At 50.7% G+C, this 13,832-nt stretch overlaps 3 protein-coding genes across 3 annotated transcripts; all 3 read right to left on the reverse strand.

Annotated features, from left to right (window-relative positions):
* Positions 1 to 145: 145 nt before the first annotated feature.
* On the reverse strand, positions 146 to 1,607 carry LY89DRAFT_416021 (uncharacterized protein). Its single transcript, XM_018207372.1, has one exon. The coding sequence runs from the start codon at positions 1,126 to 1,128 to the stop codon at positions 157 to 159; it is 972 nt and encodes a 323-aa protein (XP_018075220.1). The 5' UTR covers positions 1,129 to 1,607; the 3' UTR covers positions 146 to 156.
* Positions 1,608 to 10,940: 9,333 nt separating this feature from the next.
* On the reverse strand, positions 10,941 to 11,946 carry LY89DRAFT_416699 (uncharacterized protein). Its single transcript, XM_018207376.1, has 3 exons — positions 11,313 to 11,946; positions 11,141 to 11,216; positions 10,941 to 11,070 (listed from the first exon to the last, which is right to left on the reverse strand). The coding sequence occupies exons 1-3, from the start codon at positions 11,694 to 11,696 to the stop codon at positions 11,012 to 11,014; spliced, it is 519 nt and encodes a 172-aa protein (XP_018075221.1). The 5' UTR covers positions 11,697 to 11,946; the 3' UTR covers positions 10,941 to 11,011.
* On the reverse strand, positions 11,947 to 13,039 carry LY89DRAFT_416575 (ureidoglycolate hydrolase-like protein). The gene has a single exon (XM_018207375.1). The coding sequence runs from the start codon at positions 12,942 to 12,944 to the stop codon at positions 12,198 to 12,200; it is 747 nt and encodes a 248-aa protein (XP_018075222.1). The 5' UTR covers positions 12,945 to 13,039; the 3' UTR covers positions 11,947 to 12,197.
* Between the last annotated feature and the right edge of the window lie 793 nt (positions 13,040 to 13,832).

Here is a 13,832-nt window from a genome sequence, read left to right on the forward strand (position 1 = left end):
TTGTCCAGACCTATTTCCCTTCTCTTCCATTGCCTTTCCTTTCCTTTCCTTTGCCCATGGCTTGCCTTTGTGCAACTCCGAATATAAAAGCATTGAACATGAAGACGTTAACCACCCTTTTAGAAAACCATTAACCAAAGATTTACCCCAGAAATCTTATCCCAACAAGGAAGAAAGGTGCATCCGCGAGTCGCGATCAGCTGAGGGCTCTGCCTGTTCATGCCGGGGACTCATCTGCAATGGAGCCAGTTGGATGGGAGTTGGAGGTGCTGTCAGGAGTTGTGATCGAGCATCGGAGCGATAGTCCCGTGGAGAGTGCGGCGTAGACATGTCGTGATGATAATGTCCAGGTCGAGGATACACGGCAGGCGAAGTTGCAGTCATGTTATGTGCCTTCGCATCACTTTGAAGGCGTGGGGCAAAGGGGTAGGCCGCTTGACTGTCGACATCCGTCAGGAATGCGTTTGGTCGAAATGGTAAGCTGGGTAAGCTTGGCCTTCGTGTATCCCGGAAAGGAGGAAGAAGAGGAGGAAGTTCCATGCTGGGTGATTTGGCCAATCTCGGAGACGTAGAAAAGACAGAGCTCGCATCTGAAATCAACGAGGGTGCACCTTCGATCGACTCAGCTCGAGATGCTTCGGAGACTGCAGGTGAAGGGAGAGGTCCGTCAACGCCTCGTCGAGGAGCGTAGGTGGTTGACGATAGAGTGAGCGGGCGAGTGGCAGCTGGTCTGGCGAACGAGAGCGGTTGCGCTCTTTCATCGAAGCTGCTGGAACCATGTGCTGAGGTTCTTCGGCGAAGCACAATTCGACGACGACGATTCATACTCCCATTCCACCAATTCTTGACGGCATTGTCGCTTCGGCCGTGGAGTCTTCGGGCAATTTCAGCCCATCGCTTGCCCATCTCGCCCACCATTCTTTCGATTTGCATACCCTCCTCTGGAGAGATAGGCTCATGGTTCAAGGAAGGCTTGAGATTCTGGTGATATCGCTCCCTACATTGTTTTGGGGAGCGAGAGCCGATGAGTTGTGCAATTCGCACCCAGTTCAAAGCGCCTTGGGTGTGAACGAGCTGGACGAGATAGGCATCCTCGCCTTGCGACCATGGACCTCTCCGATGTGACATGGTGAACTAAGGAGTGAGAAGTGCGATACAGGGACTTTCGGGGACTTTCTCTAATCTCTCTCGCACTGTGGATGATGAGTGTCTGAAGAGTAACAACAGTTGGGATGTAGTGTAAATGAGATATATTGCGAGTTCGAAAGACAATGAAGAACTAGTTGAAAAAAGTCCGAAGGAGGATGGGCAAAGAAGGAGGATCTGAGGGGATCTATGATTCGGCTGTGGGCCCGTCGTAGTGTCCCGCCTCAACTTTGGTGGAGGAGTCGAAGACTTGCAAGGCTTGACCAGGCGTCAGGAGGAACGATAAAGGACGGGAACGGGCGTTGAGGCTAGTCAGCCAGTCAATGATGATGTCTCAAGTGGTTGACAGTTGCGGATCTCGTTAGGGGTTGGCACTGGTCTTAGTGTCGCTGTGATTCTTCTAATCGGGACTGACAATATGGCGGCAGATGCGGGGGAGTAACCCGTTCTATGGCAGTTCTTGGACGGCGTGACAAGTTCGGTCTGTGGATCTTTGTCGATCTAGACAGTCGACGGGATGCTCGTCGAATCTTCGACAAGAATTCCCTTGGAGATGGTGCTAGATTCGAGCTGAATCTTGCTGAGTGATGATAATAGTGCTTGTTGCTGCTGGTGATGATGCAGCCGAGAATTTGTGAGGTGTTGTTCGCTACCACCAGAGCCTGAAGTGGTAAGAGGATAGGACTGACTGATTGACGGATTGATGAAGAGCTGACAGAGGAGGGAAGCAGTGTCGTTGAGGAGAAGAAAGAGGAAAACCAGCTGGAGAAGAGCTTTATGAGGAGGAAGATCAGACGCTGGTAGGACCGGTCGAGGGTAGAGAAGCCAGTGACCGACGAGGTGGGGGGTTCAGCACGCAAAGAAAACCATCCAGCATAGACCTGGTGCAGCAGGGGGGCCGTCTGGGGAGGAGATTTTCAGATTCCTGGGACCGGGGGTTTATTGACAAAGGGTGGTGGTGATATTTCGAGATACTCGAGGGAACCTAGGTTGAACCTGGATATTCGTCTTGGGGGGGGGGGGAGGGGGGGGGGGGGGGGGGGGGGGGGGGGGGGGGGGGGGGGGGGGGGGGGGGGGGGGGGGGGGGGGGGGGGGGGTCTTTGGGTCGAGAAGCAGAGACGAAGCGGAAGAGGCCAGAGGGAGAGGAAGCCAGCCAGCGGGAGGAGCAATAGAGAAAGTAGCGAGTGAGCGAGGGTGGAAAGATGAATCGGCAGGTGAGTGGCCCGGGTAAGTATCACCACCACCATGGCTGGCATGGGTATGTGAGTGGGGAGTTTCTGCTGGGAATTGATCTCTCTGGGTGGTGGAGGAGGAGCTACTGTGCAGTACATGATGACCAGCAGGGAGGGAGGGAGGAAGGGAAGGGAAGGGCCACCAGCAGTAGTAACAGCCAGCAGCACTCCACTGGAGCAGGGCTTTCTCGTTCTTCTGTGTGAGTGAGACACGGCGACACACCACGCACGGTTGTCCATCGTTGATCAACCTAACGGGTGGCTTTCAAATCCACTCACCTGGGATTGCTAGGAAGTCCAGGAAGCAATGTATTTGCCCGAAGAAGCTTAGAGGCACTCAGCCGTGCCGGTAGCTGCACTGCAGATTGTGCCAGACCCGTTCCAGCAAGACTCAAACTGCTCTCGGCCTGGCTTGTCTGTAGGTGGGGAGGTGGGTATGTACGTCCTCACTCACACCTGTACTCGTTTGAGTTTGGGAATCTGGCAGTCTGTCTGCGAGTGCGTGACTACGACGATGATGCCGCAGCGCAACCGCAACCGCACCCGCACCCAGCGGCGAGTTCAGCATCCAGTGAGTACAGTACATCACGGCGGTCGGGTGCTGTCGTGTGTGTCACGGTCCCTCCCCAGCGGTGGATGGATGTCCCGTCCTGTATGTTTATCGATCTCGTTACAGTTGGCACGATATCGTTCCAGTGCGGATGCTGGCTAGCTCTGTGCGCTGGAGATCTCACAGGTGCGGCTGCTGCCGTGATTGGAGTCGGGGACCGTCCTGGAGGTGAGAGGAAGAGAGTTCGAGTCCTGAGATTTGGACCCGACGGCCCCCTCTGCTGTCTGTGCTGGGGACCAGGATGTATTGTGCGTGTACTGTCCTGTGTACCCCCAATCCTTGAGGTTCAGGTTGATGGGTGAAGCTTCAGTTGGAACTAGAGCTTCATGACGGGCATCACATCTCGTACCCAGCAACCCTACAGTACCTAGTCCCGCTCGAGGCTGGCCCCTTCAGGGATGCGGTGTAAGGCTTGAAGGCTTGAGGCTTGAGGAGGGTTGAGGGAGGGAGGGTGAGGGGTGAGGGGTGCTGCCGAAGAATTGAACTATTTCTGTCTCAGGGAGGCTGAACGGCCATGGCGCTTCCACTGTGAGGCGTCGACGAACGCATCACACTTTACGCCCACGTATCGACTTTGGGCGTCAGTACAGTGCAGTGCACTGTTAAACGTAGAAAGAGAAGACACCACATACCTACCTACCTACCTACCTACCTACTGTACTGTACTGTACTTCAGCGGCGTGAAGACTGGATGGAGGCTGATCCGTGCCGTAGCGACGGGAGATCTGAACGGGGAGTGAGAATGGTGGGAGGAGTGGGAGTGGGAGTGGGAGTGGATTGAAGGGAAGTGGAGTGGATTTGGGGTGGATTGAGAGAACGAGTGAGCGAATAGGTAGGTAGTCGTAGTCGTGTAGTGATTTCATACTGCGTACAGTACAGTGCAGTGCAGTGCAGTGCAGTACAGTACAGTACAGTACAGTACTCGAGGAAAGTACCTTAGGTAGGGGTAGGGGTAGGGGTAGGTTCAGAACTGTCTTGTCCTGTACTGTACAGTACAGGACAGTACGGTACCAAGTCTGGAAAGCAGCTGCGATGTGGTTAGTTAGTTAGTTACTTACTTACTTAGTCAGTTAGGGGAAGCGTGCGTTGCTTTTCCGATCGACCCAGCTGCAGCACCGCCCAGGGTTGACCGCAGGGGCAAGGGGGTGAACACCCCAATGCAAGTGGATGGCAGTTGCTGCTGATGCTGACCACATATTAACTATCGTCTTCCTGGTCGCAAATCTTCACAAACAAACAGGCCTCACCCGGTCACCCCCAAGCAAGCAAGCAACCAACCAACCAACCAACCAACCAACCAAGCCACAAAGCCTTATTCCGGTCTGCTGCTACGCTCACCCCCAGTCAAACAATAAAGCAAAAAAAAAAAAAACGAGATCCTGCCCGACAATCCTCGAGAACCTCTCGTATCACGTATTCCTTCCCACTTGCTTCAACTCTCGAACTGGAAGAAGAAAAGAATAACGAACCACCCACGCCCGCATTGTTCATGCTTGGACCTTGCTGTTCCTAATCCAGCGTTGTGTTGTGATGTTCTTCTCCAGGATTCATCAATATATCTATCATCTCTAGAAGAATTTTTCCTTGCACGTCCAATCGACGGCATCATTTGTCTCTCTTCCGAGTCCTTTGTCTCCCTCTCCCTCTCCCTCTCCCTCTCCCTCTCCCTCTCCCTCTCCCCGGAGAATGGCGGCACGATGCAATCTCCCGCTTGGGCCATGTCGACGTTGAACCCGGTCCTTGGAAAACTTAAACTGTCGCCGGCCCAGCCCAGTGCTAAATGAGGATATATCCTGACCGCCCTAACCTGGCATATCCGGAAGGAGGGAGGCAGGGAGGGAGACACTCTGTTTCGTGCTGTGAGAAGGAAATACTTCCAGCACTTCTTCTCCTCCCCTCCTTCCCTCCTTCCCCTTTTCTGATCGCCCTCTCCTTCTTTCTGTCTATCCTTTTTTCCTAATCGAACTTCCCTCGGACTCTATTTCCATCTTCATGCTTCACATACGCAAAAACCTGCCGGAACAATGCTGCGAGCATCAACCCTGGCAGATTCAGCTGTGACGACGTTTATTACTCTCCACAAAATCGATACATGTTTAGAGCTAAATGGTCGACGAGATCTGCACACGCACACACTCTCCACAATGGAGATCAATGACGAAAGGAGCACTCTGATGCCCTTTCTCCGGCTCGGTACTCTTGTCGCGACGGGTGACCTGCATCACCGACCAACGAGTCAATATCAATGGTATTGTCCCTCCCTTTGCCAGGACTTTGATTTGTTATAAGTCAGTTTCAAGTATGAGTGTATTGATCGCTATTGAGAATGTTCCTTCTTTTACCTTACTTTTACTCAATTTGCGTGATTTCAATCACTCTCGAATACTGTAATCACGTCTACTCTGTGCCGGCATACCACGATCAGCACGGTCAATCTCACAAAATCCCCCTAGCGCCTCGATGGGTAAGATCTTGCCCGTCCCGTCTATCTCTCTTCGTTCCTCCAACGAGTAGTAGTGCCAGGAAGCCGCCAGAGTCGAAGTCATTACTCTTATGTGGGTTCGTGTGGGTCAAGTGCCAACGCTCAGATCGAGCCCTGGTGGATCTCCTGAACCAAAACAGACTCACTCAGATTTAGGTTAAGCTAACCTGCCGAGAAAACGTTGTATGGTAGTATTGTCCGTGACGGCGGCGGACTCTGCCACTCCACTAAGTTAGTAGGGTGTGATGATATTTGTCCACTCGCCGAATGAGCTCTTGCAACAGCCGCGCATTGTTTCTTGATCGTAGTATCATTACCAGTTGGTAGCTGATTTCAAATACCATACTACTGCTGCTTGATGTACTAACTATCACAAGCTTCCAAGATTCCGAATGTCCAGACGATCATTACCCACAATCTCATCCTTGACACGAGAGTATCACCAACTCTTGGATTTTAGTTGCAAAGTCGATTCGAGGAGCCTATCATTTCATGATCCCAGGTATGATTTGAATTGAAATGATGTTGAACATCGTTACCTCAAGCCCTCGACCAAGGTGCTGGGAACGGATAGCTGCGCCATTGTCGGTCCTGTGCAACGCGGATGAACAGACGGTATTCTTCGTCCGGGGGGGATAGATTGATGGGATTGTGGCTTGCGTCGAAGAAAAATGATGGCGTTTTCCACTAGTCGCAATAAGTCTACGCTCTGTTCTGTACCAATAAACAGGCATTGTTGCGTCGAGCTAGAGCTCCAGATGCTCTTTCATTTCGTTTCAGTGGTGCCAGTAAGGTACAACGCCGGTTTTCGAGATGGTGTTTGCGAAACGGATTGGTAGCTTGCAGGGGGCGAGTGATGTTGTGCAGAGACGCTGTGCTCAAGTCGAGTCGTTGACCCAATTTGGCGGAATCGAGGTCGGCGACTTGGAGATCCATGTCCCTGGTCTAGTCCAGTGTGGTCTGTGTAACTAGCCGTTGTACGACAAGCAGTACGACTCTCTTGTCTCATCGATTTCTCAAGACATCGTTGTCGTGACTCGTGTTTTTCCCTAGTTCGTACTACACTTTGTTCCACGATGGGGCGCACAGCAGCATCACTTTCTTGTCCCGTGGATAGTTGCTCCGTGAGAATGCTGGTATCTGGAATTATTAATCTTTGCGAGTGCCGAAACATGAATGTCCAGTGTCTATGCTATTTTCTCTTGGTGCTTATGGTTTCTTACAAACTAGTGATTTGCTGCAGATGGCTACTTGAAATTCCGTCTCTGTTGTTCTACAGCTTCCTCCTCCTCAACAAGGCATGAAACTCGAGGGCCATGGTGGTTTGGGACGAAGTCGTCTCTCTACACGAATCACAACCTTGTCTAATGTAACATCCATGACCCTTTACCCGTGTTGAGCCCTTATCCATGTTCTTCTTATCCATGTCGACCGTCAGAGTTCTTCAAGGGTCATCAATATCAAAGAGTGCCATTAATATCGATCGTGACCAGGGCAAGCGAAAGGATTTCTTTCATTCCCAAAGATCTGTAGCAAGGATTTTGACGAGCAAGATCAGAGATGGGGTTGGAGATGAAGCCCCACTGGATTCCGATGTGGGCGTTTCCGCCGCCCTGAACAAACACTGGCACTGACTTACACTGTCTCGTTGAATCCGTGCCCGGAAGTGGAGAGAGGAAGAGCAGAAGCTGAGAACCTCAACAATTGAAACACTTTACCGACTTCTCAGAAATCTCCTCAAGTAACTGGGACACTCTCGGGCGTGAGAAAGGGAGTTCTCCGTTGACGAGATCGATTGACGATGATGCTGCTGCTGCTGATGTTTTTGCTTCTTCCACCAATGCATAGCATGGAAACTTCCCTCCGCACTTCCAAAGAAGTAAACAGGTCCAGGTCCTGGGAACGGGTTACCAATGGGAGTACACAGACAGTCGATCGGAAGCCACGGTCGACACGATGCAATCTTAAAAGCCGTTGAAGAAAAACCCTGACCGTCTGACAAGCTCACAAAAAAAAGCAAAGACGATTTCCAAGGCGCGACACTTGGTGGCTCCTCAACAATGCACTGCGTGACCACTCTCGACCCCAGTGGTCCCTCGCAGGTCAAAGCAGGGTTGAACAAGGTTTGATGGGATCTTCCAGTTGTCCGGGTCTGAGAGACCGTTGATGCTTGGGTCCCGCCAGGGCGCTTGCATCCCGTCGCTGCCATCGTCCAATGAACGGCATTATTACTGTCCACGACATAACCTGATGATAAACATCAATTTCTTTGGGATCATGTGCGTGCGCTTGAGGCTGGAACTCCACCATCGCCGATTGGCCATGCGCTGCAGTGGTGTGAGGTATACAGCGGTACTATATTGACTGTCGGATTCTAGGACTTTTACAAGAGGTTCTGGATAAACTTTTGTATATCGTCTACTTCTTGAACCTTTTCACGGGATGATTGAATAGTAATCATCGTAATCATAACCTTGATCCAGCTTGTTCAAGGTGGGCTACACCTGAATCATCCCTATACGACATCATGATCGCCATAAGAAATCGATCGCCTATACTACTTACTGAAATGGTCCCGATCAAGTACTACCCAGCAAGTGCACAAGGTCTAGGATGTTAATTGCGGAATGGGCCCAGAAATCCATTCCGACAAGCATTATTCTTCACTCTAGGCCGAACTGTCAAAGAGCCTGCCTCACGATGATCTGAGCCTTCGAGATCTGCCACAAACTTTCTGTCTTTCTCCTGCATGTGAGCGGGTACAGACTAAATCACCATGATTTGGAATTGGGCGTCCACGGCCTGTTCCTTGTTTAATTGTGTGCTTGGCTTTCAGTCTGCAACCTCTCGAGGTTCGAGACTCAACGCCATTTCCATTCCCGCTCTCGCTCGGACGGGACGCTGTCGAGTCGTGTCCGCAAACGTCCACTAGTTGCTGCTGCCACCTGTCACTGCACTGTCTCAGTAGTGAGTAGGCAAGCCTCTCCAGGCCATGGAAGCTGCCGAAGCCACTGAATTTTCTGCTGGGTCTCACGTCTCTTGAAAATTGGAGATGCTACTACTCCAGCGGGCTGAAATTCCAAGGACAAGTCCACGTCGCAGATAATGCCAATCTGCCTGCATTGCATGCATCTGCAGCATCTGCAGCGGTACTGTTGTGGCTTGGTCGATTTTAGAGTTCATTCAAACAAGCTCCCGGGAAACATTGACCCAGGAACAGGCTTCACTCAGGCGCAAGTTCCACCACCAGTTTGAAAGGGCTCGCCCTCTTTTATATTTGGAGCAAAAGTATGTCTGTCCATCAGTCCAGCAGTTTCATCTCAGAAAGTATGTACCGTGAAATCCACAATATTAAATGATATTATCCTAGAGTCTGTAGTACAATATGAGTGAGTGGGCTCGGTCCCAAAAGTGCGACTTAAAAGTTGAGAAATGAAGTGGTTGAAGAAACGACACGATAAAATTTTCGTAAATTCTGTTCTGTCTCGAAAAAGTTGCTTTTCTCACTTATATTCTCTGACAAGTTCTGGAATATTATTATCTTGTATTCAGCTTTTTACGTTACTGCTACAGAAAGCCATGTTCGTTCTTGATTTCTTTCCCTCTCGATCTCTCGACCGAAATGAAGCCACCGCAATCAACGGCTCTCCCACCATGCGCTGGTATGCTATTCATGGATTTTGAGGGACTCTACCAGACTTCTGGTTCACTGGTACAAGGAGCAAAGTCCGCCGCTGTTTCAAACACCCCTCGACAGCCACCAAAGTTAGCTTGCGTTCAGTGTGTCGATGCATGAAGGTTTGGACTCTCCAACATCCTAATCCGTCGATCACGTCGACGATGGATGGATGGTGTTCGCTTCTGCCCTTGATGCTGGCTCGCGCTGGCACAGCAGGACCTGCGAGGTATGGCAGCATCCAATATCAATTATTAATTCCATCCCAGCATCCGTCGTCGGTCGACGACGAGCCAGCCCCTCAGCTGCTGTCGAGATTGTGGGGTCAGGAAACGGGCAAGGATCGCAGACTATTCTTAGAGACAGAGGCGCTCGCCTCTCCCAATGTATTGGGTGGCCCTTGACGGCTGCAACGATATCAAGCCCTGTTAAGTCGCACGACGGGCGCTGTGCAGCTGTATCAGATTATGATCCCCATAATGGGGCTGATATGACTCCAATCACGAACGCGCCCCTCAACGAACACTGCAGCTGCAGACGTGGGTGCAGATGACGGCAAATGCTCTCAGCATCGGAGGGAAGCATACATAGCATGGCATGGCATGGCATGGCATCGATCCAGCACAGTGGATTGTGATCACGCCAGCGGGGTGGCCGGTGGACACATCCACATTGCTCATTGTACGTATTCACTTATATTGACTTCTCGAGACTGATTTTGTTTTGTGGTTGAACAATAAGAAATCATCATGTATCGGGAGATGCACACAAGGGTGCATCCGAGAGATATTCCAAAGGTTGGTTAGGGTGTAAGCATCCATGTCAACGGCCTTCCCACAACTGGCGATGTTTACCGATTTCGAACGGTGGCTTGCGGCGCCCAGAGAGTATTATGCGGACTCTTCCGCCTCCTGGACCTCTTAAGACTTTTTGATCGTCGTCCCAGCTGAAAATGCGGAAAGCGTATACAGGACAGGAAGAGCGTTTGCATTGTCTCGTGGGGCACTCTCCTCTTCGAGCGTCAATGAACGAAACCTGCCTGTTCTCTGCGTATCAAAAGACCAAGGGTCCTGGCTGCTCCTACTCCTCTTCAACTGATCTTAATCAATTGTTGCCGTAATCTGATGTTGATTGCAGTCTGCTTTTGTCACAGCAGGGCAGGATACGGCAATGATCTCCTTTCTACACTGAGCTGTGCTCGGCCGCAGAAATGCAGAGGTCCAATCGATCTCCTGGTTGCGCGGGCCGTTGGTGTTCTGAGCGAGCCACGTCTCGGGCGTGTCTCCTGAAGCAGCAAGGACAAGAGAGGGGATCTGCGGATTCTCCTCCCATCTATCCTCGCGAATCTCAGAAAACGGCCCGCTAGGCAAGCGCTGAAGCTTAGAATAGGGAGTAAGACCTCGGGCTTCGACCAACCTTCTCCTTTCGTGGTCCCACCATGCGCCGCACGGTACCTAGTCGAAGTATCACCTCACCTGACCGCAGTAGTACATGTACCTACGTACCTTACGGACGTATCATGCCCAGTATCAGATACCAGATGAATACTAGAAGTGGCATTAGCGTAGAGCTCGGCTATTGCTATTCCCACCCCTCCATATTGTCCGACCCCTTTCTGCACTCACGACAACGCCATCGTCAAAGAGGTTGTCAAGTCCACCGCGTCACACAATGTTTCCTAACAAAGATTCGGACGGCCGCTCCCGGGAAATTGGAGCCGTAGCATTAGCAAGCCCCTTGATTGGCTGAATTACGAGTGTGTAAGTCTGTCTCTCTGTTTCCAGTCCACCAGAGCTCGCACACGGAGCCGCAACATCTACGGAGCAAATATAGAAGCAATAGTGTAGCTTCTCAGCTCACAACTTTCAACCGGGACCGATATGCCTGTGATAGGAGAATTGGAAGCAATCCATGTCGTTATAATCTAGTATTGCAAATATCAGGATAGCCATGCGAGAACATGTATGGAGCAGGTGAGTGCCTGGAGTTTTCACGATGAAAGAATTGCCACAAAGATGTGATGCCAGCCTCTTTATGATCGCAGCTGACTCTTTCGAGTACAGTGTACCCCTAATCATATGTTAGTTTCTTGCCATTCGATTATTCCACCTCAACTTGAAGAGGAAAGCACTTATGCCGCTTTAAAGTACTGTATCACTGACGGACTTCGAATCTTGATACAAAACATTCTTGTGCATTCTCTTCAAGTTGAAGCAGCATGCCTCCATATTTCTGGCAAGCTAAGATCAGGGTGGTACACTGTAGTTTTACCATTGACACATGGCGCTGAACGGGCTCCGATCTCAACGTTTCGATAAACTTGTTTTCGAAGACAGTCTCACTGTGTTGGAACATGGCGCTTAGGGGCATTCTCCTTGAATTCTTCTGCATGGCCAAACTTTCCACCGAATGTCCCACATCATCACAGCTACGATTTCCCTGCTTGCTCATGCAGCTTTGAGCCGGAGTACTATCACGGTGAGCGTTTGAGGCATTGACCTTTCGGATCTTCGCTTTTGTGTCCGCATCAAGCTTCATCGGATCGTCCATGAAAGTGAGACCTGTTCAATCATGTGTACCAAGACATTGTGATTCTCTCTCTGTTTCCCGTACATGTCATGCAGGAGACCAACACAACTGCAGCGTCAGCTCGAGACGGAATCTCTGGTGACAATGTACACGAGAAGTCGCTGAGACCGGACCTGGCTTCCTTCTGTAGCCGTTGGGATCTGATTTCGCCACATCATCGTTCCCGATCCGTGTGTTCACAATTGACCACGCAGTGATTGGGCTCGCGACGACCACACCCAAAGTCATTCAACGGCCAGGTAGAGCCTCCCGTGTGCCAAAACGAAACAAAACAGCTCATACGGGCCTCCACAACCAATTGCCGCGTCTCCTCTGTCTCTGAACTCGTACATGAGAACCAAGTATCAACATAGCTCTGTTATCGACGAACAGTTCACCTCTCCGATCACTCCACGCTGCTTTGAAGGATGCAGTCCAAAAACGTCCACGTAGCAGGCGATGCACATCCGGACTTCCCATCCCCTACAACTTCGCTCCCCTCGATCTCAGCTCCACTTTCGGGACCGCCACGAGTAGCTGGGCTCGCCCTCCTTCAGAGACCAGTGTCTCTTGACAGTCCTCCACACCCACACCGTTGGCGAATTGCACAACGACGAAGTCGATAGGCTTCTCGCCAATAACAACAATTGGCGCATGCCAGGTCCCTGCGCCGTACGTGACACCCTGAGAGCCATTTGCTATGAAGGCTTTCACTTTCCCAACGTCAGGAAGGCCTCGTCCGGGCAAGGATTGACCGTCCTTCGTTAAGGGGGGAACAGGCAAGCCTGCATCAGCTGGTGAGGGTGGCAGACTGGGCGCAACAATCACCAGATACCGGGCCCGCTGTGCTTCCAGCGAAGAGAGCCCAAGTGGGATAAAAGTCTGCGTTGTGTATGGATGTCGCTCCAGAATCTCGATGGGAAATAAGCCCTCAACAGTTGAGCTCGAGCTCTGAAGAAGACTTCGCGGAGCGCAGACAAACATGTTCATGACAGCCTTGCCCAGCACCTTACTTGGAGCAGACTCATAGCAGTCTCTCATGTAGGTGACATTAAGGTATTTGAGAGCGCTACCCTGATTGGCTTGGACCGAATTGGGTGGCAGTTTTGTAATTTTGCTTGATGGGACAAGTGAAGGTGCAGGATTTTCGATGACCGTGCCAAAGTCATGAAAGGCTGCTTCACAGAGAACTTGCGGCTCGAGAGTTACACGTTGCTCAAATCCTGCCATGACGAATTGAAGGAAACGCAGTATACTTTTTGGACCTGGGTTTGACGGAGGACGATCATTGATGTAAGGATTCTTCTTCTCCTCCCACTTTCCACTGACTTCACATGCCTAAGCGGGCTAGTCCGTGCCTGCGCACGTGACACTGTTTTTTATCACTTCACTTTCCTACTTTCGTATGTAACTTTCTAGCATGACCTTCGTGCTACTCTTTCAAGGAGCAAGTGGGCTAAGATCATCATATAGGCTGCTAAGTGTTTCCTGTTGCTCAAAATCTCAGATTATGGATATCACTACCAAAATATTCATTTTCAGCAAAGGTTCTATCCATCGAAGCTCATCAGAATACAGTTCGGCGTTTTAGTATGATACGTCCAGATTGGCTCGGGGCAGTAGTCGTCGAGATCAAGATGACGAGCTCTTAGTTGAGTCTGTCATGCTGCTGGATAGCTACAATTGTGTTTTGCTTCTCAGTTCATAATTCATCCTGGTGCGATTCACATTGTTCTGATAAGGGGCGACGACCATCACCATAGACCATCACAATACTAGCCCATGGCTAGAAGGATTAGGAGTCTAAGAGATGCGGAACGTAAAATAAGCGACAGTAACGATTATTCTCTAACTCAATGGTTATACTCGTTACCCCTCGAATAAGCGAGAGTCCTATTGTCTTCACCGAGCTCGCTAATCTTCCACAATACCAATCAACGCACCAAATTCTTGCAGCATCAGAGTATTGTGAGAATGCCAGGACTCCTCCAAAACGCTCTACCGACCACAATGGGAAGCAAATCAGATATACTCCTGCGAAGTTTCGCACTCAAGAATTCTTTTCTTCCTCATAGCAACAACTTCGACTGACTTGATCCATTCCAATGTCTATCACTT

The sequence above is a fragment of the Mollisia scopiformis genome (assembly GCF_001500285.1).
Source record: "Mollisia scopiformis unplaced genomic scaffold LY89scaffold_5, whole genome shotgun sequence".
Taxonomy (NCBI): Eukaryota; Fungi; Ascomycota; class Leotiomycetes; order Helotiales; family Mollisiaceae; genus Mollisia; species Mollisia scopiformis.

Coding starts and splice junctions, on each gene's coding strand:
- LY89DRAFT_416021 (XM_018207372.1), bottom strand. CDS start 1,128: ATGTCACATCGGAGAGGTCCATGGTCGCAAGGCGAGGATGCCTATCTC.
- LY89DRAFT_416699 (XM_018207376.1), bottom strand. CDS start 11,696: ATGGACGATCCGATGAAGCTTGATGCGGACACAAAAGCGAAGATCCGA. Junction 11,217..11,312: donor GTTTTGTATCAAGATTCGAA/GTCCGTCAGTGA, acceptor ACATATGATTAG/GGGTACACTGTACTCGAAAG. Junction 11,071..11,140: donor TTTGTGGCAATTCTTTCATC/GTGAAAACTCCA, acceptor TTGCAATACTAG/ATTATAACGACATGGATTGC.
- LY89DRAFT_416575 (XM_018207375.1), bottom strand. CDS start 12,944: ATGGCAGGATTTGAGCAACGTGTAACTCTCGAGCCGCAAGTTCTCTGT.